Source organism: Clupea harengus, chromosome 1 (assembly GCF_900700415.2).
Source record: "Clupea harengus chromosome 1, Ch_v2.0.2, whole genome shotgun sequence".
NCBI lineage: Eukaryota > Metazoa > Chordata > Actinopteri > Clupeiformes > Clupeidae > Clupea > Clupea harengus.
The window spans coordinates 31,905,347-31,931,303 of record NC_045152.1 but is presented as its reverse complement, the minus strand read 5'-3'; the positions used below and the strand labels follow the sequence as shown (position 1 = coordinate 31,931,303).

Below are 25,957 nucleotides of genomic sequence, written 5' to 3'. Positions count from 1 at the left end.
TTTTGTTTCTTCCGTGTCTTGTCTGGGTTGAGCAGAGGCAGAGAGCTGATCCGCACGTCTGGAGACTCGCTCCGGGTACTGGTGGCCAAGACAGAAGCCAGATCCAGTGGCAGAAGCTCTGTGACAAAGTGCTGAAGCAGAGGGTAAACGACACACACTAAATGGACATGACGCCATTGCAGCCACCTGAAGGCTTTTCTAACTCTCTGACAGATGGGCTCATTCTGAGTCTACGAAAAAGACAGAGACGCTCTCTGAGTCTTTCTGAGTTTATTTGTTCTTTTCATGTTCCTGTGTTCTTTCCACAAAAAAAAGTATGCATCTCGTAAACCAAACAACTGAGAAATCCAAACAACCCGACTCTTTTTGTTGTTGTTTTGAGGAGGACGTGTGTTTGGCTATCAGCACCGAAGAAAGCAATCCCAGCAATTTCAGACCCAAAACTTGTACTCTGTAAAAGCCTCACAGTGCTGATGAAGACAGGCTATCTGTGGAAACCCTTTCTTTGGGGCCTATTTAAGGTCATGTGGTATGGTAATGGTAAGCACATTTTGCAATCCTCTTTACCATCCTCAGCAGAGGCCCAGTGGTGCTGGTCAGGTGAAGATGAATGTGGTGGATGAAGACGCTTGCGCTGCTGGGCTATTTAAGGACAGCTAAGGTCACTTCCACTCCGACTGGCAGAAGAGCAGCATCCGGACTTCCCTCTCGCCAGACCTCAAATCCTATAATAACCCTCAGCGTATCCAAACATGTACCAAATATTACGAGAGGCGAAATTTTTTGGGGGATTTCACTATGGCAGCCATCTGAACACTGTTTTTACCGTCCTTTTTAAAATAAAAGGTTGTCTATCCCTTGTCCAGTGGCTTTCGGAAACGCAGAAGTTAAAAGATACGTCAATGACTGAGACCACATCCAGCCTTCGGAGAAGCCCCCAAATGATGACCGTTTCTTCTTATGCCCCCTTTAGTACCAGTTCAACAGTGTTATTGTTATTGTTTTATGATCAACAAAGAAAAGTGTTCGGTTATTATTTTTTTGTAAGATTTGTATTCTTAAATGTATTTAATAAATATTATTTGGAAATTAAAAGCAAAACAAAAATAGCAGCCATGCATGTTTTTTCTCAGCTGCACCAATCATGGTCTCAAAGATCTGATTTACAAACTGGTTTTCTGACAGATGTCCTTTCGAGTTTTCTTTATTCTTTATGAAGTTGAAGTGCACGCATGGATTTCAATACGTTCCCGTCTTCCTTTGCCTCTGTATACTTTTGTGTATTTGTGTGTGTGTGTGTGTGTGTGTGTGTGTGTGTGTGTGTGTGTGTGTGTGTGTGTGTGTGTGTGTGTGTGTGTGTGTTTGTTTAAATTGGGAATCCAGCTGCTGGACAACCACTGGGTTTTAACGGGGAAAGCAGCAGGAATCCATGGGTGTGTCCCCCGTAGGGAATGCTGCAGTGGGCAAGACTGGGGCTTTTAATAGAAGCCTGCGGTTTTCCACCAGCCAGGCACCCTCTGCTTCGTGTCTGTATTTCACCAGCCATGTATTTCACCATCCACCGTTCCTCCTAAGCACTCACACTGACAGGCTTCATCTTAATGGGCCAGTAAAAAGCATTCTCCTTTTGCAGAATGTAATAAAAAAGAGGACACTACATGGGAAAAGCATGGCCAAACATGCTGACACTGACTGGGGCCTTTTTAGCTGCTTGGCTATGCACTTGTGTTTCCTTTGTGTGTGTGTGTGTGTGTGTGTGTGTGTGTGTGTGTGTGTGTGTGTGAGATGCCACACGTGCATCTGGAGTCCCGGTGCTCAAATCAGGTCCCTGGAGGTTCAGTCAGGTGGGAAGACTGCTTGCCCAGTCAGGTGCGTTAGCTGTTCAAATTAATCAACTGTTGGAATATCAAACCAGAAGCACATTTGACTCTGAGCTTTCAGGGTGCACAGCGTACTGTACTGCATTGTGTAAGAACGAGCTGTCTCATTGTCCCAGAAGAGATGTGTGAGACTTTACATTTTGTGACAGAAATAGAAAAATCACTGCAGTCTGCGTCTGTCTTAATCACAAAGCACCACTGCTCTTTAAAAAAAAAAAGGTCCCACGAGACGAGGTCCCTGTTCAAGTCGCTGTCGACACAGTCAACCTTACGGCCTTCTTGCGCAGTTGTGACACTTTGTGGGTAGCCTGTATGTATTTAGTGTCTGCTTGTTTGTTCCAAGTTTGACCACAAGGACTGGAGAAACACTCCCCCTTAAACACAAATGGGTGGATGCTCGGCCCCCTTACTTATGCAAAGGCAGCACTCTGCATCTGCCCTGTCTGCTGTTTTTTTATTTATTTTTTACATTTTAAGAATACTAGCACAGCTTTTACACCAAGCATACAGTGTGTGATGGTAAGGACAATTAATGTATAATAATGTAATAATGCCTCGAGGACATCATTCGTAAAATGGACAACTGATAAAAACATGACTTGCTTTCTAGTGGTGAGTGATTAGTGCATCACACTAAAGGAATGTGCTGATGATCCTTAGAGGAAAGCGTCACCACCAAGCAAGTCATAAATCACCTAATAGGTTTCCATGGGTCTTAATGGATACCCCTTCCTCCTGTAAAACCTGTAACTCCCTTTGTGTGTCCAGGCTGAATGACAAAAGGATATTGTTATCTCTTGGAGGGGTTGGGGTGACGAGGGACAGGAAGCTTTATTCGCATTCAGGAAATGAACAATTGCCCCACTGCGGTCTGAATCAGACCCTCTGAGCTCTGTGTGACCAGGGTGCCTTCAATATGACTGGCCTCATCGAAGTGCTATGTCAATACGAGTGGGTGACTCAGTTTCAGTAGAAAGATCATCTCGCCCCAGTTCTGGGCTTGGGGTCAACACGGGGGCTAAAACAGCACTGACCCACTTGTTTCACATTTAGTGGGGAACAGCTTTCTACGCCTGCACAACACATGTGTGGAGATGGCTCATATCAATGGCATACCTATGTCAGTCAATCACCTCAGTTGGGGTAGGGTGAAGGGGGGATTCCTCCAGACACAGGAAATCCAGTCTGGAGACCGAGGCGAGCTCAAGCTTGGCCAGGCTGTGTGTGGTGGAGTGTCTGGGGGGATGTTTCGGTGCTGAAGGAGCTCATCACTGGCCCTCTCGCCCAAGCAGAGCCCCATTCCTTTGGGGTGAGAAAGGGGAAGGAAGCCCCTTGGCTCTAGCCAAAGCTGTCAGGTCACGCAGGACCTAGGAATGAACAGCAGAGGAAATGGAGGAATGCAGAGAGATGTCATGGTCCTTAATAAGTCAGTATGAAAGAATGTGTAATTGTGTTGGTTAGGCGGTGAGGCAGCCATTTCCAGCTGTCATCAGAAGCAATATGACAGCCAGAGCACTGTATAGGACATCCTGCTACCACGACATGATGAAAGAACCCACCAACAGATATGGAGATGTTCAGGCTTTTTTGCTCTTATATTAACTGCTCTATCCCCATCTTTAAACATAGTAAACAGTGGATAGTGGCGTAAATGAAAAGAAGAGTTTCAAACATTCTACCATTGATAAATTCCTGGGATTACTGATTAATCTGTGAAGTTAAATTCTGTCCAATAAGCAACAAACTCAACAGATTTAAAAATATATATAATTATTTTAAGTCTTGCATGTACAATGTCAATTAATTTGGGAGGTGATTCTTCCGTTTTCTCTCTAAGAAGAACATGCCCCACTGACAGATTTCACCAAGCCATGCACCATATCTCCTTCAGTGACATTTCTGGTGTTAGCCTACCTCTTAGACAGTGGCTAAATTTTAGCGTGAGTTTAGAGTGTTCTGAAGAATATTGCCTTCGTTGTTAGCTGATGGGTTTGTAAGGGAAGTTGTCCATATTCCATTGATTGAGAACAAATGCACCATGGTATCTGCCCATTCAAAATTAAACTACAAAAGTCAGCCTAAAATTGACTCATTGTAAATACTAGACTAGTATATGCAAATGAAATCGCTTGCTTATGTTCGTTTTCGAAAGCCTTGAGCGTTGGAAATGTGTTACAGTACAAACAGCACACTCTCTCCCTGTGTGTAAAAATACACACTGACTGTAGCCTGTGACAGGTAGCCTATCCTGTAACATACACTGTAATGCAACGCCACCTAAAGGCGATCAAGCGCACAGGAATAAAACGTGGGCAAATTTGACTAAATTAGTCTAGTCAAGCTAACGCGAGAGGGTGAGAAAACGAATAATACAAAGAAATCAAATTTGGTCAGCTGCTTGTACTTTGAAATGAACAAAAAAGTTTGCGATGCTGATGAAGTAGCCTATTATTAACTAGCCTACGGGTGTGTGTTTCAATTAAAAAAGATGATAAATGATAAGAAAATAGTATGTTTGTAAATATGATAATAATTGTGAGGTTTACGAAATGGTTTTGTTATTTATAACACACAGCTAACCAGAGATTGAAAATCTAAAAAAAAATCCACCTAACGGTACGGAACAGAGATAATCACTGTAGGAACGCAAAGCACGGTCCAACGTTGTTACTCTCTAAACTGCCCCCCAACATGGGAGGAGTAGTTCAAGCCAACCAACAGAGGACTTTGATAGCCGGGTAAAAGTGTAAATGTGTATATTGTAGCGTTGTGCGTAACAGATTATTAATGCACGTGTAATACAGTCTTTTTGCTTAACTGCCTCGTATAGAATATTAAAATGGCACGACTGTAAACAAAGCAACATTTTGACAATTTTTCATAACGTTACGTTACCGAAGATTGGGGCGGCGAACGTTATTTATAGTTAGCTTCACGTCACCGCGTTTATCGTTTACAAGATTAGCAAGCTAGCTACACCTGAAATTCATATGAAGCGTCACACAATTTAGCTGAAATATGTCAACAACATCGTTGGATAAAGAACTGCAAGAACGTCTAAGAGAGGCCAGTGCCATCGGAGACATTGATGAAGTGCGGAAGCTGGTCGAGAGCGGAATAAATGTCAACTCTCAAAATGAAATCAACGGCTGGTAAGTTTAAACATTATCATTACATTGCAAAAGGGATGTATACAGTAAGTACTTCGTCATTCTTATGAGAATAGGAACTTTTAAAATTAAGCAACAGGAGAAGTGTCGAAGCTTGGTTTGCTAGCAACATGGATCTGTAAGCTAGCTAGCTAGCTAGCTTGGGTAACTACGAATTTAACCAGCTTTTTAACCAATGTCAGTTGTAAGTAAAGTGGTTATTTAGCTTGCTAGATGGTCAGTACGTGGAGGGGGGCTCTTCATGCAACGAGTTGTTTTTGGCACACCCGCAATTAACTGATTTAGGTAATTGGCAGTAATGGTTGACGTTGCCTAACACCTTCAAAGAGGTTAGCAGTGGGCAGAGGCCATGTCAATGTATAAAATGTTTGGATGAACTCAAATTGATTAGTTTTTAATCAGAAATGCCCCACTTCTTTTGCCCCATGACAGTTTCTCACTGTGAGTGAGTGAGATTCAGTGATGCGAAATGTAAAGTAGTATCCAAATTATTAATACGCACGTTTTTGAGTTTCAGGACTTGCTGGGCAAGGCGTCACCGTCCATTTTCGACAGTAACCCTAAACCGATTACCCACATATGTCTGTGTACATCGAAGTATATGATTATGTTTGATAATTGTATATGTATTATTACTGCGTAGTCTTAACAGCACCTGGACAATTGAAAACAAGTGCAAGATACCACAATGTCTGCACAAAAGTGACATCATTTTCACACTTTTTCACCCTCCACTTCAACACAGCATATTCACAAACCTTTATTGTTAGCAGAAAACTGGAACACACTGGAACATTATTTAATGTTAAGAAACATAGCGGGTATCTGAAATGTAGGCCAAACGTCTGTTAAACATACATTTGACATATCTTAACTGGTTGAACTTATTTAGTAAAATAATTACCTGAAATAATCAAATATAGCAACAGCCTACCAACTAAATGTCCAGGTACTATTTGAACATCATAATAACTGATATACTGATAGTTGGAAAATCATGATGGCTAAAAACTACATTTGTCTCAGATTTCCACTCCAACACAATAGTACTACAATAGATGTGCATATCTTATGCAGGGTATTGAGATTTGATTTGTACTAAATTAGTTAATACGCGTATACAACAGTGAATGTGTGTGTTTTGTGTTTTAAATAGACATAACATCAAGGTTAGGAAGATGATGTATGATTAGTACTCTTGCAGTGGTCATCATCATCATCATCATTGTTTATTCAGGGAGAAATTGACTGAGCACAGGGCTCTTTTGCAGCAATGCCCTGATTGAGGCCACATAGTACAGAAGAACAATACATAAACAAACCACAACAAAACGAAACAGACAAAATAAATTAAAAAAAAAAAACACACCAAACAACTCAGAAATTAAGCATAAAAAATAAATAAATAAAATAACATAAAGTAAAAAAATTAAATCAGAGAATCATTCAAAACAACAGCATTGAGGCACATCCTTATTATCTAAAAGGCTCTTAAATTGGTTGACAGACAAATACTTGGTTAATTTCAACTCCACTTGAATAGTGTTCCATTTATGGGAAGCAAAGAACTTAAAAGCTATTTTACCTATATTAGTTTTGTAAGGGGGATTTCAAGGGAGATGAGGCTCTGTGCCCGTGTATTATGACAGATGGATTTTAATTTTAAAAGTAACATGAGATAATTAGGCAGTTTTCCCACTAAGGCTTTATAAACAAATAAAAGACAGTGTTTTTCCCTCCTGTCTGCTAGAGGGGACCAACCAACATTCTTGTATAAGTTACAGTGGTGGGTCCTGAAAGCGTCTCCTGTAACAAAGCGAATAGCACTATGGTATACAGAGTCCAGGAGTTTTAAGGTAGAGGGTGCAGCATACATGTAAACAATGTCACCATAGTCAAGAACTGACAAAATTGTTGATTGCACTATTTCCATTCGGTTTTCAAAAGTAAAACAAGATCTTATTCTATAAAGAGCACCCAGTCATAGAATAACCCCTGTGACACCTTTATTATGCAAACACTTGACTGACAAAAACTGTTCTGAGTAAAGTATTTGAGACAAAAGATGTGAAAATATTACCATATTTAAAGTTTCCTTTTTATGCTTGTTGTGTTTAGACAAACAAACACTAAAATGTCCACTCCTACTCAGGTTTGACAGTGAATCAGAATCAACTTGATAAACTAATTAAAATGAACTAATTACAGATATTCAGCCATATCAATAACTTTGAATAGAGATTAAGATAATTGTTGGAAGGTGTCCTGGATATTCAGTGCAGAACAAAATGAACAAATGTTTGTCATGAAAACCTTCATGCTGCATGGGTGTCAGGGGCTATCTATATGATGAATAGCCTTGGATCTAAAAAAAGATTTTTTTAATGAAATATGAATTATGAAAAAACGAACCCCGGATCTATTCATCTGTCATTCCGATCATGCATTAAAGAAAATAATATGATAATGTTGATCAGAAGCTCAAATATGTTTTGGGTCATCTGTGTGTTATTCAAGCAATAGATCTAATTCACACTACTTGACATGCACACTTTTTGTGTGAACATGAAAGGGCGTGTGCACCAGTTACAGGGCTTGTCATTGTTGGCATCTGGTGGTAGCTAGCTAGCTAATTCACTAAGACAAGACTTGCTTGCGCTAGAACAAGCTTTTTTCAAAAAGAAAAAGGATGAAGGCAACAAGGCACAGGCGAGGCTAGTGGAGGCGGAGGAAGAGTTATCTCATACTGATCTGTTGCTGATCATTCGGGCAAAAGCAAGGTAAAAGGGAATTCGATGATGAGAACCATTTAGACACCATTTTAATATCTCCCAGACAGCAGTCTTTATGTGGCTTATCTAAACCTCAGTTTACCAAACAGAGGCAGACATTGTTTTCTGATATTCATAACAGTATGATGTTAACATGAAATTGTAATGTAATTTCTGTTTATTAAAAACCTTGTCAATGTTTTCTATGAGAGACCCATGGCGATGTCTGTCTCCTGTCAGTATGACCTAGCATACAAGTGTTTTCATGTAGACAAGTAATGTGGAATAATGGATGGGGTAATGTTCATGTGAGTCAGACAGACGACAGGGCCCTGCATGCCATGGGCTGGCTTACTGTTTCTGTCTCAAACTGCAAGAAAATAGTGCATTTAGCTGGCAGAATGATTAAACATTTACCATGGGAGGATGCCCCCAGACCCCCCTAGGTCTAGGCTAAGCCCCGAATGTATTCAACTCCTAGCAACGCCCCAGCCAATCATGCTCTTCCGTACAGAGCATGAGCTCCGGTGCTTGCCAGCGCTCATTAGCACTTGATGCCAATATTTGGGTCCTGTAATTTTGAGCTGACATTATGGTAAATTGATTTAAACCGTGGGTGTGAAATGTTTGGACAGGGGTGCAATTTAAGTGCCTGCCAGAGGTGCTATTTTTCATAAATAAACCCCTGTAAACACTTTAATAATAGTTTGAGTGAGCAAATGAATATTCTGTCAGTAATATCCCTATCTCGTTTGGAGTACCCTGGTAGTCAGTAACTAAAAGTAAAATGGGTTATATATTGAAATCAAACAATGACTGCATAGAAAATGGAGCGAAAGTATTTGTCACTTCAGTGTCCTTCACTCCCCTCAACTGAGAACTGTTCTGCTATCCTCTCCCCTTTTAAGGACATGTTTGCATTGGGCATGCAAGCGAAACCACAAACACGTTGTGGCATATCTTCTGAACTCAGGAGCTGATCAGAATATTGTGACCGCAAAGGAAGAGTTAGCAGTACAGCTGACTTCCAAACCTGAGATCAGAAGACTATTAGGAGGTATGCTTTCATTACTTTTGAAACTAAAATTATTAATTCAAGTTATTTTTTAATGCTTCTGGGACTGGATGATGGAAAAATAACGCCAGGAACCTTTTGTTTGTGTGCTTTAGTGGAAGAGGAGGATGTGCCTGAATTGAAAGAGCCAGAGCTGCCAATCATTCCCAGCTACCTGTCCAACCCACCCTTCATGTTCAGCAAGACAGATACAGATGACCTGATGTTGGCACAAAATGGCACCCAGAACGGCTCTAGCGATCACACGGAGGACCCTGACAGTGAGCCGGCCACCCTTTCCCCTACCCAGGAGCTCTCCCCCCAGCACCCGCAACCACCACCGCCATCACAGACGCATCCGAGCGCTCCAAGCCGTGCCTCACCCCCACAGCAACATCGGCAGTCGCTGCCGGGCCCCAGAGAGGGAGCGTTCATCCCGGTTTCGGAGCAGAACGGCATGGTATCAACCCCCACCATGAACGGGGGCCTGCCCATCGAGATCTCTCCCGAGCCGCACCACCCCCACCTCCTGGCGCAGAACGGCGCCGTGTGCCCCACAGTGCCCTCCCCTGGTGCCAGCTCTGGGCAGCCCCCCATCAGCCGGCAACCGTCCATCCCCCAGCAGCTCAACGGGCCCCAGGCTGCTGGGTCCATGCCTGCCTTCCAGCCCTTCTTCTTTACTAGCACCTTCCCTGTCAGCTGTCAAGGTGAGCGCTCAGTTCATCCCTATTCATTCTTCCATCTCTCCATCCATCATGCATCCATTCATCCATCCGTCCATTATGCTCTCTCACTTAAGTCTGTCTATAGAGACAGTTACCCTTGACTGTCAGTGTCCATTGTTGATGTGTGTAATCTGCGTCAGTATGCATTTTACAAGTAGCAGGCGATAAGCAAGAAGCTTTAATTAAGAACCACACGGTCAGGGTGTACATTTTTCAGTCAGCTCATGACTCTGTTTAAAGTGATCCAGACTCCTTAAATGTGCACACTCCGAAACCGTCCTGTCAACCCACTGTGTCCGCAGAGCTGGTTCTGAAGGTGCGCATCCAGAATCCCAACACCCGTGAGAACGACTTCATCGAGGTGGAGGTGGACCGACAGGAGCTGACCTACCGCTCGCTGCTAAGAGTGTGCTGCCGCGAGCTGGACATAAGCGCTGAGCACGTGGAGAAGATCCGCAAGCTGCCCAACACCATGCTGAGAAAGGTACCCACTGCAGTTCTTGGAACACATCAAAAGACACTGTGTCATGGTGACAGTCATGACTTCACATTAAACAGTTCCTAGTCATAATAGCAAAAAGACCTGAGCTTTGGGCACTCTTTGCTCAGAGTGTAGTTTGCATGTTTTACAGCTGGTTTTTGCATATCGTTCTAGCATTACAGGGATGTTATTCAGAAGGCTCGGTGAAGGTTTTCCAATATTGCTGTGCAGACTATGTATTCTCCTTTCTCGGTTTCTGGTATTTCAGTCAAATTGCTGACATGTTTACATTGTTTACATTTCTCAGGCCCTTTAAATGCCTTAAACAAATAATTAAGATGCAGGAAATGCACAACAATATTGAGAAACACTATCTTTCGATTCCATCACTACTCCTTGTTTAGAAGTACTGCAATACTGCAAAAAAAACAGAAAAACTGTACCTTTAAGCCTAGCTCATATAGATTGACAATTGACAGAACCAGCTGATGATTAAAGTTATCCCACACACAGTTTTAAATTTTTGTTTGTTTCAGTTATACACAGTAAAAGCTGTTAAATTCCTCATCCTATTGGTTGGGGACCCACAATGGCCAATAACAATGACAACAACAAAGATACCTTTTTGAGCATTTCACTGGGGTTGTCAAGTGGACACCTTCCTTCTTCAGTGTTTCATTGAATTAGGGCCGCAGCACCTCCAGAAGGCTCAACAGACGCACCTCCCTCCATACTCATGATGGGTTAGGACAGCAACAGAGACACCTCCCGATACCCTAAGATTTCACATGTATATCTTTAATATGCACTGCGTAATTATCTAAACATCAATCTCATATTATGGCATGTCACCCTACAAAGGCTTCCTCAATCGCATCTTCAAAGGGAATCCTTAACTCGATATAGTAAATAATGCGCTCACACTCAGAATACAACACCATGTCTGATCTCATAGCAGTCACAACAATACACTGTGGAACCTGAAGTTGACTTCAAGATAGACTACTACTGATTCAGAGTTTGTTTATTTATTTATTTATTTATCTATTTGTTTGTTTGTTAGTTAGTTTGTTTGTTTGTTTGTTTTATCAAATTCGTAAATCTAGCTGACCGATGAAGCCACTTGTGCATGAACCCTTTTTCCTCTATTAGAGAGTGTGAGTGTGTGTGCGTGTGTGAGAGCATGTTAGTCTGCATCAGGCCTGAGCACCAGCACTGGACCCTGAGGCTCTAGCCTCTTCTCTGGCTGGCTGCACCTGTCATAGTGCTGGAGCTCAGCACTAAGGAGCCGTGGCCTCTTGCAGCCAGTAATGCAGCTCCTTCTCACACCAGGGTTCTGTGTCTTAGTCATTCAACTGTTGGTAACAAAACAATGATCTGTGAATTTCACATTTAACCGCCTTTTTGCATGGGCAATCTAGCCTGAAATGAAAGAAATAACCAGTTTAGTCCGTGCACAAAGTACCTGCTGTCTACCATCATCTAATTTCTCTCCCCGTCATCCCCCTCCCTCCGTTGTGTGTCTCTGTTTTCCGCAGGACAAAGACGTGGCCCGGCTGCAGGACTTCCAGGAGCTGGAGGTGGTGCTGGAGAAGTCAGAGGGCTTGTCGCTCTTCTCTGGGGGGGCGGGCAGCCTGGCCGACCGGCCCTGCTACAACATGAAGGCCTCCCGCCTCACCTACTAACGCCTCCTGGCCTCCAGGTGGCACTCTGCTCGTCACCTGATGCCAGTCATCGCTTAGGTTCATTTGCAAAATTTCGTTGTGATACGTCATAGCTTCCCTATTAGCCGGCCCAGAAGGCCCCGGTGTCCTTATTGGTCTATATCATGATATGACTTGTTTCCTCATTGGTCTGTATCATGATCCTAAAGTGTCTCGACTCCTTGTGTCCCCACTAGTTATTTAGCCAAGCATGGATCTCTGTTGGTGAATAGCCAGATAGCCAATCAGTCTGAGTGCCTCTATTTGATGTTTTCTTTTCCCATAATACACACAGTGCTGCTCGCTGCAGGAGAATCAGCCTGCAGTTTTCATAGCTCGCTCGCTCGCTCCCTCTCAAAGAAGGGGAAAGAGTTGGGAGACTAGCTGCCTGTCCCCCCAATAGTGTTTAATTCTCCCACATTCTCAGATCTATTTCACCAATATTTACTAGTGTCCATACTAGTGCTCCGTGTGCCATGTTAGCCGATCGGTCAGAGTGCTAATGCTATGCACTTACCTTGGATATTCTTAGGGGGGAAAGGCTGTTTCCTGAGGCGGTCAGAGCACACTTTGGGTTAACTGGCTTGTCTGAGAATGCTCTGGGGAAACCTCAAATTGGATGGTATTCGAGGACTGTGGGGGGGAGGGGGGAGGGGGGTCCTGGCTGCAAATTATGGTCATGTTCGTGTTTTTCCTTGTTTTTGGAAATGCCCTTGTGCACTTTACCAAGTTAGCATCCCATCATATGTGATATTTGGGAAGGTATGATTCTTTTTTTTTTTCCTCATTGTATTTTAAAGTGATATGTCCATAACTGTGATAAATCTAATACCAAATACTTACAATGATCATTTAGACAAACTGTCCAGTGTAGACAACCAATCAGAGCATAGGTTTTTACTAATCGAGGCATCAGGAAACCAGTTGTACATGAGAGGAAGTGAGTAATGTAGCAGATGTCTTCTGGTTCAAAGGCTGATTAGTTAGTTTTAGAGAGGGACAAAAAAGAGCTTCCAAAAACACTTAGCTTCCTTCCCAAGAATCACTTGAATAGGTAGGGGGGGGACTAAATCCAATCTGTGGTAATCACAGTTTCAAATAATGAGATGAGTCTCTTTTTGACATAGTAAAACTTCAAGTCTTTGTTTTTCCCTTGTTGTTGAACATCTTTCGTTTTAAGGTTGGTTTAACATGACTAGTTTTTGCCACTAAATGAAAGGAATTTCATCTAATCAGTTCAGCTGCCGGTTGCAGCCCTAACCAACGCCATTATGAAAAACAGCTCAGCCTCTCCAAATGGTGTTTCATACCCGGTCAAGACGGAAAAAGTGAAATTGAGTTTACTTTCTGCAAATATGCACACACCATTCCCGGCATGCATATCAGGAAAAGGTTTCTAGGTGCACTATGTGTATAGAATGAATATGCCACTCACAAAAGTGTTTTAACTGGTTCATGGGTGGGTATTCAACATGGTTATCTTGAGTGAGCTACAGCTCTTACTTTTTTCTTTTAATATTATTAATATTTCAATTTTGTTTGTTTTTTAGCAGTGAGTGCTCAAAACCTGTGATTTTTACTATTAAAATGTTTATAACGCCCATCTTGTTAATCTGTAAAACACTAATCTGCTTAATATTTTATTTACTGTATTCTGGGATAGGTGTCTTATTTAAAAACAAACTAAAAAAAAAAATAATGAACTAGCTGTTATAATTTTCTGGGTTGGAGTCTGTTGCCCATGCAGAGAATGTGTGCCGCCACACTACAGTGGACATGAAAGGAAACGCACCGCCACCTTCTGCAGACGCAAGCAAAGTGCCCAACAGGAAACGCTGAAGGACGTGGGGGGGGGAAGGACGCACACATAGCTCAAGCAGCAGCAGCGTCGGCGGTGGGTGTTTGTTCTGTTTGTGAGGATGTTGAGTGCTTTTAAAAATAAACGCTGGCCCTGCGAAAGGTGCTTGGTGGAAACGAGCTGGACTGTGTGATTGGATGCAACTCCACTGTAACGGATCCTGAGACAGCGTTTGTTTGGTTTGGTGGTTTTTTTTCCATGAAGAGATTTTACAGAAGACTGTTAATGTGTCAAATTTAGACATGCTGAAGAGGGTAAATATAAGTTTACCTGTCCATTCAGAGTGAGATTCTTCTATTGTGGAGGTGGTATCCTTAAGATGCAGATGACCACATGAATAGGTGCTCATTCACACGTCTTAAGGGGATGTTTTTGGGGTGAGGTGCCAGCTAGCAGCATGCGATCAAATCCTTGACAGAAATGTCAATGTAAAGTTGGCATGAGCTGTTATGCTACAGTGTACCACAAGAGGGAGTAACCAAATCAGTGTAAACTCGAACTAGTGCTGTACCAGAAATGGCCTGCCCTCCAGAATCTGCTTGCCCCATAGGACAGAGAATATTTCAAAAGCCGGATAAATTAGTCTATAAACTAAGGCTGCAAACTCTTGTTACATACCAGTTATGCCATTATGAGAAGTCAAATGTGTATTTAAGAAGCAATGTTGGATGGAGATGGTAAATGCAGTGAGGATGACTCTTTGTCAGAATATCTGCTGACACATTTGGATTTGACAAGCTTCTGTGAAAGGAGTACACAACTTACAGTATAACTTAATCATTTGTTCATTAGCTTATTCTGTGCTGCTCACAGTGTAGTCCCGTTCTGTATTAGGTGCTCTATTCTCTAGGCTAGGAAGCCGATGGGTTAAAAGAGTGTAAACGTGTTTGTTCCAAAACAGTTGGATGAGATCAAAGTGAAGAATTGTGAAGTCGACGACAACAGCTCATCTCAAGTTTCTAGTACAGCAACAGTCGCTGCAAGGAGACATAACATGCTCTCCCTCTCCCTGACTGGCCCATGTTTAGTCTGTTTTATTTGGCACAGGGCTCTCACTCACTCACGTAAACACAAAACACACTTACACCAGCAGCCAAGGCCACTGACGATGCGTAGTATTGGACTGACCCACTGCAGCCTGGAGCCAGCTGTGGGCGCGGAGCACATCACAGCACGCCGTGACCTCTGCACAGGGCAGGTGGTCATGTGACCCCATGTGCCTCATGTTGCTGGTGTAAATATGTTTTGGGGTTACAGACTGAAAGTCTTTCGATGTTTGTTGGCCTTTTTTTTTACAGATTGTTGTGTGGTCACAATCATTGCAGCTGGCCCTCAGATGAGATGATGGGCCCATAATCTATAGCCGGGGGACATGGTCTTGCTCCTAGAGCGCTTTTACGTTGCGCATCTTCCCTCTGGTACTGTTCCTCATACCTGACTGAACTCACTTGATTAGCTGAAATAACTCATCAAGAGCAGCTCAATCACTCTAGCGATGTAATGAGTGGTCAAATGTGCTTGGAGCAAGGGACGTGTCAAAGGCAATGTTACTGGAGGTTAACAAGAAACCCATGCATGTGTTATTTTTAGCGTCCCCACAGGAAACCAAAATATGTTGAGTGCATGAAAACTATATATTCCCCATCGTGTGTCTCCCAGGTGTCACCAGCGCAGGCTGTCCGTCCTCACATGGGAGCGGTGTGACCTCTTGCATAACGGCACAGTGCTGACACGAGTACACACAGTGACTAACTTATTGCTCAAGTGTGCATGTGTCCGCACTTCTGGACAATGTCTGACCTTGTGGACGGAGTCAAGGGATTAGATTAACAGAACTGTGCCCTCTCTTTTGTCCCAAGTCAGACAGTGTAATAAGCGGCAATAACCCCAGTCAATGTTTCCTTCATGTGTATTAACCTCTGCACTTCATCAGGATAACTACATCCACTTTGTTGAGCCCTTTCAGGCCTTAACCTCAAAGGCACTGGATGGTATGAAGGCTGTACGCTAAGTAGAAATACCACAGGTTCACGTTTCTGATTGGGAAGTGCTGCATTCGTGCCACTGGAGCACTTCTCTGGGGATAAACATGAACAGGGGGTACTTTTACATATTTGTCATGTAAACTGGGTTTTCATTGCCAGGCTATATCAGGCATTAAAGATAATGCAGTCCTTTCATGCCCTGAGCATATGTAAGAATCTCACATGTTTTCATAGTCCCCTAGTCTTTGTCCCATAGTCTTAATTACTGTTTGCTGACATTCTTGCCGTAATGCCACGGAACATTTTAACCTCCTACAATCCTGAATAACTCTCATATTGCCAGGTCAAATTCAACAATTCAGACGCCTAATTTTGTTCCTCAACAACAGTGTCAGGGTCATGTCCATTTCCAATCACTTGACGCTGCTGCCTACAATCAGCTGCACAAGCATGGGCATGTTGGAGACGAGAGTGCCGGCCTCCCTCACAGTCTCCCACCAGTGTGCCACCATGATGACCACATGCATGATATGCACTGGGTTATTCGTGAACTGGGATATGGCATATGAAGCTACTCTCAGCTATCGCATGCAGCACTGCGTGCCATCATTTCGGACCGACCTTCAGAGGTCGTTGCTCACCAAGGTCTTGCTCAGCATTTTGGGGTCGCTGCATGAATCAAACCTTGTGACATTGATTAGGGGGGGCGGGTGGAGCAGCTTAGGCCTGTGCCGTCTCACGTCAGCAGGACCCTCCTTAAGCCTGTGAACTATTTCCCAGTATGTGGGGGTGACAGGCAGAGGATGGTCCTGGAGGGGTAAGCTCGCCACCCAGCACTATTTACCACAGCCGGAGTGTAGTCAGCGTCAGCCTCAGTCCACCAGTCTAATCCAGTGAGTGTGGCGGCAGCATTAAACCAGTGTGGGGTTGGATCCATTCCTACGCACAGATCCCTTATTTGGGTCGGTTAATCAAAAATGTGCAAAATAATTAAATTCAGTTTTATTTATATAGCGCCAAAACAATAAAACTGTCTCAAGGTGCTTTACAGAGCCCAGGGCCTGAACCCCCTTAGAGCAAGCACATACAAACACACACACACACACACTTTACAGAGCCCAGGGCCTGAACCCCCTTAGAGCAAGCACACACAAACACACACACACACACACTTTACAGAGCCCAGGGCCTGAACCCCCTCAGAGCAAGCACAATGGCTTGGACGGGAAGAAACCTTAAGCAGAACCTCTGCACATGTGGGGGGCAGGGGGGCTCTGCTTGGAGCTGGCCGAGTAGAAAGAGAGATAGAAAAAGAAGGGGGGGGGGCTAAATTTACCTTGTGAATGATGTAGTTCCTAAATTTCTCTCGGGATTAATAAAGTATCCATCTATCTATCTAGTTTGTCATCTTAGGTTAGAAGAATTAATACAAAAAATGATTTAAGACCTTTGAAACTTTGGGTTTCCAGATTTTGGAAACCTCTCTGTGAGTAACCTTTTTAAAAGCTTGTAATTGGCTGATAAAGGCCTGAAGCTAAACTGCCTGTTCCTTTCCTTGTGGTACCCTGATTTGAAAAACCTGTTTCACAGTCGTCATTGTTTTCTAGCTGTGAGTCTAATTGCTTCTTGCACATGAGGAGCCCTGAAAACAGTTACTCAATAAGGTCCCAAGTGTTCTTTAGTGGATAAAGATGAAACTTAGTTCATAGCAAATGTCGCAACATAAATGTGGGTCCTGGACAAAGCCAAGAAATGAGTTGTCCAGTGTGACGCAAGGGAAAAATGTATTATTACATTATTATTAAATGATTAAATGATTTGTACTGCTGCTTTGACATAGATGGAGAACGAGACAGCAGAGAGGAAACCTAGTGATGAATCCTCCTCTTGGAGCACTACCCAAATGTTATTACTGATGACTGATACTTTAACACCACTCTTGGCTGCTACATTCAGATTCCCACTGAAGTTCTCCCTACCTAAGGTGTGATATAACAGGTCTGCCAATAAGGATTTTAGGACACATCACAACTGCTGAACATATGGACAAAGTACATATACTGTACTTAAGTAAATTTTCACGTATCTGTACTTTACTTAAGTAAAAATAATAGTGCATACTTTTTACTTTTACTCCATTACATTTTTTTGCTTTCATCTATACTTTTACTCCGCTACATTTCTACCATATGTGTTTTTACTCGTTACATTTTATGAACACAGTTTCGCCAAAATGTTGAAGTTTAATCCAATCAGGTGGCTCTATCAACTCCAATGATATCAGAGTGCGCGTTTGGCAGCAGCACTAGCGGTAGCTTTGCCTATTATACCTGAACATTCAACAGACAGCCTGACTACTGCCTATTCAACATGGATCCAGAGTCGGCCTGAACTGAGCCCTCTGATATGAGCCACCCTTGGCCCTATTTAAAAGATATGTTCGAGTTCAAAGGCCCCAAGAATGACTCCTGGAGGTTTCAATGCGTTTCCTGTCTCCTTCAAAAAAAGGAGTTGCTAGCCTTCAATAATTCGCCCTCAAATTTAAAGTAGCATATAGTAAGCAGAGTGATTGCTATGCTAAGTTAATGTCCCTGACTTTTGAATATTGATGTATGTATTTAATTCGTTTACTGACATGATATTATAATGTTATCTAGCGAAATGCATGTTGACATACAGCAATAGCATAAAAAAACATGATTGTATCTTCATTATATATTTAAGGTAGTGGTAAGATAAAGCTGGTAGGTTAGCTATGTCAAGCTAGCGTGCCTTGTCCTGTCCAGTTTTACAATTACATTTGTTTTTCATGTTCCATGTTTCCCTTTTTTACACGTTTACAATTAAATAAAAGATTTAAAGATATCACATGGTGTCTTTATTGGTTTGGCTTAATTAGGGTGACCAGATTTGAGTTTGTGAAAAAGAGGACACTTCATCGCGGACCCCGCCCCCTCCCCCTCCATGGAGTTTTTGGACATATTTTTCACATGCAGATGACCCCACTCCCTCCCCGGGACGAAGTTTTGACATCTTTTTTACATGCAGATGTCATGTACTATTGTAAACGATGCAACTAGTGGAGGCGGCAAGGTGCTCAGTGTTGCCAGATTGGAAATGGCGTATTGTAATGTAACAGCGAGGTTACGCACAGGGGGGAATCTAGGTTCCCACTTTTTGGGGGGGGCTAAGCCCCTAGATTAAACCTATTATTTTTCCTGTGACCCAGTAAAACTAGGGGGGTCTGGAGGCGTGCTTCCCCATAAGACATTTTTGAAAATATCCTTTTAAATAGTGTCCTCTAGTGGGTTTTAGGAAGATAAATTAACCAATTTAGATTTAAAATATGGCACAACAATAAACATATTGAAGACATCTGCTGAGATAGGTGCTAATTATACTGTAGCATGGTAGGAATTTGCAGCTCAAGTGAGTAGGTAAACGTTGTAGGCTAGAGTTCACCAGCTAGTTATAGTAGGGTAGCATACCCACAGGATCAATGAACCGGCATGATAAAAGAGAGCCACGACATCTATAATTAACTCGTGATTTAACCGTTTCGTTTCTTTTACTATTTAAAACTTCATGTGCTATACCTTTATATCCAGCAGCTGATTATGGCAGCTTTCACCAGCTTGGGTCGAACAGTCGCTCCAAGTCTGTTTACTAGACGTTAACCCCGTCTGTCTGCACGCTCGCGAGGCTCACTCACTCACTCACTCACGACCAAACAGAGCCGTGCACTTGCCACCACAGTCTCAAACAGGCGGGATTCCTGTGCTACTCGAGTCTATTTTATTTCTAACTCTAAAAATTAAACAAAATAAGTTCACTAAATAGGTTGTTAGGTGTTTTAATTTGACGATATCAAAATACAAATAAAAAAATAAAAACATTTTTTTGAGGGGGCTAAGGAAACTTTTTTGGGGAGGGGGGGGCTACAGCTCCAGCTCTATCTAGGGATAGATACGCCACTGGTTACGCACCATGCCATTCTTATAATTTCTGTCCCGGTGTCTCACATCCTCAATCACGTCACCAACCAAATGCAAGCCATCACGTAATTGACGCTACATTCATCACAGTATCAAAGGCACAAAATGATCGCATTTGGAGGATAATTTTCCTATCTGGCAACACTGGGAAGGCGGTCGACCAATGACAGTTCTCTCTACAGTCAGAGCTCGCGCAAGAAGGTGGAACGTAAGGGAGATACCCTTTCCAAAACTTGTAATGAGGTAATAACTAGTTTGTGAAAGACAGAAACACAAATATCCGACGAGGCAAAATCCCGGACGTTTTTGGAATCCCTGCCGGACGCATTTTTTAGGTCTCGAAAAGAGGACATGTCCGGGTAAAAGAGGACGTCTGGTCACCCTAGCTTAATGGTATTAACTTTGCAAATAATCCCTGGTAGATAACTTGTCATCCGCAGAATTGTAAGATATAGTGTGAACAGTATTACAGATGGTAGGCACAATAAGTACACCAACCTTTCCAATTAACAAATGTTGTTGCTTATAATTATTACTAGTAGTGACATCTGTAGAGGCATTTATTACCAGTAGCTATTTCTTTATCAAAATGGCACAGCCTAGACATTGAGAGACAACCCATTGCGTGAGTAGTTTTACTTTTAATACTTAAAGTAAATTTAAAAGTAAGTACTTTTTACTTTTACTTAAGTAGGATTGTTGATGTAGTACTTTTACTTTTACTTTCCTGGGTACTTGTACTTTTACTTAAGTACTAAACTTCAGTACTTCCTCCACCACTGCTGCCAAAACAAATTTCATAACATGACTGCATGACTGATAACTCCTAGCCTTAGCTCTCAGCACACATCTGCATGAAGAAATGGTGAGGCGATCTTACACTGGCTTTAAAAAGTGGTTTGACAATACATGGTTTTCACATCATTGCATGTGGTGGCTAAAGCTTACTTACCACAGGGAAACCAAATTAAACAAAACACCATACGGCTATTGCCAGAGCATAGGGAGGTTGTAGAACTTTCAATTGTCTCAGCCAACTACGCTACACCAATTACATGGCACCTTTCCCGATTTGCCTACTCTCGCTATGTTACAACTCCCATTGACATGTGTCCTTCTCTCAATGGAGGAACCACTCCAACCTCACTTATACTGCATTTAGTGAGCTGACAAGCTTGACAGACTACACTTACATGAACTAACACGGTTGCAGGTTTGTCTGTTATCATGTTGCCATGATGGACAGCACAGCTGCGTGAGGAAACATTGCTACAATGCACTGTAATAAATACATGCTTGCTTTTGACAGTGTCTTATTCTATTCTATTTGTCTTCTTAAGCTTCATGTGGTCAGAGAGGGTCATAGTCCAGGTCTTTTTGCAGACAATACATATGGCCAGAGCCAGCTAAGTGTCAGTCAAGCAGGCAGGGGGTCGGGCCGTAGAGCTGTTATTCTGTGTCTGACATGCATTCAGGCCATCACAGCCGTGTAGCGCTGGGAATGTGAGGTCTCTGCTGCCTCTGCAGGGGTGAGGGCAGAGAGGGCTGGATGGACTGGTAGTGGTGGTGGCGGCGGTATTGATGTTAAATGCACCAATCACAAAATGAAAACACTCTCTTTCTCTTCCTCTCTCTCTCACACACACAAAACACACACACACTGTCTTGGGGTCATGGAGATGAAGCTGGTGATGCTGCTTCCAAGTTGGTAAAACTTACACTTGTTGTTGACCTTTTCTCTGTCCAGTCTGAGCAGTGTGTGTGTGTGTGTGTGTGTGTGTGTGTGTGTGTGTGTGTGTGTGAGCATGCATCTGAGTGAGGTGAGTTTTGGGGAGTGTTGGGCCTCAGCTGCCCAGCAGGAGCTGTGCTTGGGAAGGAAGGCAGTTTGTGGACTGCAGACATGGACATGCACTACAATAGCTCAGCACACACTTTCCCACACTGTTTATGGCATTCTTCCTCTGGACTGATGCAAGACTGGCGATCGCTGCAGGTTTTTTGATTAACTTCTTGAAATGGGCGTGTAGAACAGCTCCATTTGGCTACTGTCATGGGATTTTCATATCCAATAAAAGGAAACTGAAACTATTGTTATTCCGCTATTGTTCAGTTTCCTGGAAATGTTGTTTCATCATTGGGATATATATTTTCAATTTCAAACTGCAGGAGGGTTTTGCTAGATTGAGGAAACAATGCATAATGAAAGCCCCTTGCAATAACGTGTTTTAATGCTTTATTATATCTTCTTCTCCATTTATATCCAACTCTCACTTAGTGTTAGAATCCTGTCCGTTACACGCCATGTGCATTACTACGACTACGACTAAATAAATGTCTTATTCGCCAACAGCGTCCCCTAGTGGTATTCAAAACACATTTGTGCTGTCCTATATTCCAGCGCAGGACAGGATAACGCACAGGCATGTTCAGAGCGGCATGACACTCGTGTAACTCTGTCGGATTATGGAAAGTTTAGGCATCCATCAAAACATCTAGGCTCCAGATAAGACCTTTTTCTACAACAAGCAGTGCCTTGGCCATAATATTTCGGGGGGAACAGGACTTTTTAAGAAAAAAGGAATACAAATTGAACTGCACAACCATTTGAACCGAAACAACAATGTCAAGAGCAACAAGAGCTTATTTTTCATTTTTTCTCCATGTGATTATTTTTTACGTTAATTTCGCATTTTCTTTTTCGCAGCGAAAGGGTTAAAAGGTGTTTCAGTGCTTCTTCAGGTAGCCTGTCGGGTTAGAATTCATCATATTTTCAAAATGGTCTTTGTGTTAATCACTATGCCTGGCACAATAGTCACTATAGTCTTGAGGGAGAACAACCAGCATAAGTCAGTGATATTAGATCCTAAGTAATAGGGTTGTAATACCGCTACCTAATCTCATTGCACTATTAAAAGTGGTGCAGTGCATCGAAGTCCTCACTCCGTCAACACTTCAGACTGGCCAGACGTCCTCCCGCTGATTGTAGACCTAGTTTTACGCGCCACCTGTTGCTGTAATAGCTCACAGGACCAACGAAACTCGGGGGAACTTCTTGTATTTTGCCCATTCTAATTTTCTTCACCGCGCTTCGACACTTTGCACTGGATATGTGGTGGATGCTGTATCCGCGATGGATTTGGTTTCTTGTCGGACACCTCTGCTTCCTGCGGCTAGACTTTCGCGTCAGGGCGATGGCTTTGCCCAAGCTCGTTTACTCTCACGCGGGAATGTGTCCCAATGAAATGAACCCGAACCTGTGGGTGGATGCCATGAGTACCTGCGAGCGGGAGTGTGAATCCGATCGGGTGAGACTTCGACTTCGTGCGCCCGTGTCACTTTTCCATAAAGTTGAATTTCTGGGGGCATTTCTACCACTGAACGAAACGGTTTGATTTATGACGCGCCCTTATTGAAGAATAACGACAAATGATTAGCATGAGCATGGGGTAATGAGATGCAAATTGAGGAATTGATGCAAAATAATTCTAAAAGCCATGAGACTCTCTCGCCATGAAGGCTGCTCGTTTCTATTTAAATAAGAATTGAGCATTAAGTGGCGCCTTGTTATTCAAACGAAATAAGTGAAATCTCCTTCATCCATAATACAATGTTTTGCATTTGGTTATATTTATCTTTTTTTAACAAAAACATTCTTCTGCTGTCAACTTTTCGACAACTTGCTCATTTGTTTTGTCTGTTTATGCCTTTTTTCTGTGTGTCTATCTCTCCCCAACAAAGGACTGCGAAACATTTGAGAAATGCTGTGCCAATGTTTGCGGAAACAAGAGTTGCGTTGCATCTCGTTACTTCGACATCAAAGGCAAGAAGGGGCCAATGGGGATGCCGAAGGAGGCCACCTGTGAGAAGTTCATGTGTAGCCAGCAGGGTTCTGAGTGCGACATCTGGGACGGCCAGCCCGTGTGCAAGTGCCGCGACCGCTGCGAGAGGGAGCCCCACTTCACCTGTGCCTCCGACGGCATGACCTACTACAACAAGTGCTACCTGGACGCAGAGGCCTGCTCCAAGGGGATAACTATCACAGAGATGTCCTGCCGCTACCAGCTGCCCTGGTCCAACACCAGCCCTCTGCCCGAGGAGACCACCCTGAACCCCACCACCGCCCAGCTGGAGACCACCCCAATGGATATCCAGCTACCCATGATTACCAACAAGCCCCTCCACCAGACGGTGTTCGTGGGGGAGACTGCCAGCTTTTTGTGCGAGGTGGTGGGCCGCCCCAAGCCCGAGATCACCTGGGAGAAGCAGCTGGCCGGCCGCGATAACCTGGTGATGCGGCCCAACCACGTGCGCGACAACGTGGTGGTCACCAACATCGGCCAGCTGGTCATCTATAACGCCCAGCTCCAAGATGCCGGTATCTACACCTGCACGTCCAGGAATATAGGTGGCTCGCTGAAGGCCCACTTCCCCCTGTCTGTGGTGAAGCGTGAGCAGGTTGTGGCGGAGGAGGGGCAACAGAAGGGCAACAGTAGCACTCGACTCCCCGCTGAGGAGTGTCTGAAGCCGCCCGACACAGGCGACTGCGGCGAAGAGAGGATGAGCTGGTACTACGAGGCCAAGAGGAACAACTGCTTCGCCTTCACCTACAGCCAATGCAACAAGAACCGCAACCACTTCGACAGCTACCAGTCCTGCATGCTCTCCTGCGGGGCCGAGCTAGCCGCCCCCTGCTCCCTGCCCCCTGTGCAGGGGCCCTGCAAGACGTACGAGCCGCGTTGGGCTTACAACCAGGACCTCAAGCAGTGCCAGTCCTTCGTCTACGGTGGCTGCGGAGGCAACGAGAACAACTTTGACAGCCGGGAGGCCTGCGAGGACGCCTGCCCCCTCCCCAAGGGCAGCAACTGCAAGGCATGCAAGCCACGGCAGAAGATGGTCACCAGCTTCTGCCGGGCAGACTTTGTCGTCCTGGGGCGCGTGACGGAGCTGACGGAGGACCAGGACTCGGGTCACACGCTCGTCACCGTGGAGGAGATCCTCAAGGATGAGAAAATGGGCCTCAAGTTCTTCGGCAAGGAGCCACTGGAGGTGACGCTGCTCAATGTGGACTGGAACTGCCCGTGCCCCAACATCACCAGCACCGACGGCCAGCTCATCATCATGGGCGATGTGCACAATGGCATGGCCGTGCTGCAACCCGACAGCTTCGTGGGCGCCTCCTCCACCCGGCGGGTGCGCAAGCTCCGCGAGGTCGTCAGCAAGAAGACCTGTGACTTTCTGAAGGATTTTAGTGGCACTTAGGTGAGGAGGGTGACCTTGTGCATCCACATGCCCTGTGAACTTCTCTGACTGGCACCGGGTCTCATTGCCTTCTTGAGTCCATGATGGATCAAGCCCTCCCAGGAGATGTAATGATGAATTTAATATCAACATTTCACAAATGGGATTTGAAATATGTTTTTATCAAAGTAGTCAAAATCATATATATATCATGTATCTAACTGATGTATAACTGATTGTTTCATCTTATATATCCTTTATGAACCTAGCTTTGTGCAGAAACTTAACTTTTCTTTCAAGCACTTATCCTGTAAAAGGCATAGGTATGAATATTTTAGTGCAACTAAAATTTTTCTCAATGTTGTGTTTTAAACTGAATTTTTTCTTCTTGTCAAAAGTACATGTATGCCTGCTGGGCAATAATTGAAAAATAATCCATAGCATGGTGACTTTCAGTGGAGGGGCATTCAGAATAGCAACATGCAGTAAACATTTAACTTATATTCTGAGTCAGTTCTCAACTGATAACCATAAAAAAGGTTATTTTATATATCAAATCATTATATGATAACAGAACATGTAATGTTTATGTTCTTGCACCTTGTAATTCTATTTTATGAAAAGATATACCTACTCTGCTCTTTAACTATATATCACTTTCTGTATATTTATTTGGTTTGTTTTCTTATCAAGCTGTAATGTAGTAGTTGCTTTTCAAGTGACCTTTCAAAATCCAGAAAAAAATCTCTTGTTGAAAATGTACATAATGTGAGTGAGACAGCCTCCTGTGGAAGAGATTAAAGCAACTCAAAGTGAAAAACGTCTTGATTTTGCCTCATTCTAATGATGTCTAAATCTGCATAAGAGTTCTGCCCTATCCGTTCGGAGCGAGTTGTAACAGCGTATTTTTTTCTTGTGTCTCTGGCATCAGGATACTTAAGAGCATTCCCTGACTGCAGGCATTGTCGGCCAACCTGCACATTAATTCTGGTGCGGGTCACATTCTTGTTCAGCTCTGCAGTGGTAGGGGGGAAGGCAGCATTCAAGCCCCCCCCCCCCCCTATTCTCCACCCGCCCGCCCCCCCCCCGCCAGACCA

General features: G+C 43.6%; 3 protein-coding genes across 3 annotated transcripts in view; all 3 read left to right on the top strand.

Moving 5' to 3' along the window:
* si:ch73-281f12.4 (Ras-associating and dilute domain-containing protein-like) overlaps positions 1–1,101 on the top strand; it is a 33,181-nt gene extending 32,080 nt beyond the window's left edge. The window contains exon 16 of the mRNA XM_031576494.2: positions 36–1,101. Coding sequence (XP_031432354.1) covers positions 36–135 — 100 coding nt within the window. The 3' untranslated portion in view covers positions 136–1,101. The remainder of the gene's footprint in view (positions 1–35) is intronic.
* A 3,445-nt stretch (positions 1,102–4,546) lies between these two features.
* On the top strand, positions 4,547–13,761 carry ankrd40 (ankyrin repeat domain 40). The gene is made up of 5 exons (XM_012839748.3): positions 4,547–5,032; positions 8,730–8,878; positions 8,992–9,582; positions 9,903–10,084; positions 11,620–13,761. The coding sequence occupies exons 1-5, from the start codon at positions 4,899–4,901 to the stop codon at positions 11,764–11,766; spliced, it is 1,203 nt and encodes a 400-aa protein (XP_012695202.2). The 5' UTR covers positions 4,547–4,898; the 3' UTR covers positions 11,767–13,761.
* Positions 13,762–21,875: 8,114 nt separating this feature from the next.
* wfikkn2a (info WAP, follistatin/kazal, immunoglobulin, kunitz and netrin domain containing 2a) lies at positions 21,876–25,680 on the top strand. The gene is made up of 2 exons (XM_012839677.2): positions 21,876–22,927; positions 23,361–25,680. The coding sequence occupies exons 1-2, from the start codon at positions 22,730–22,732 to the stop codon at positions 24,879–24,881; spliced, it is 1,719 nt and encodes a 572-aa protein (XP_012695131.2). The 5' UTR covers positions 21,876–22,729; the 3' UTR covers positions 24,882–25,680.
* The last annotated feature ends 277 nt before the right edge of the window (positions 25,681–25,957 follow it).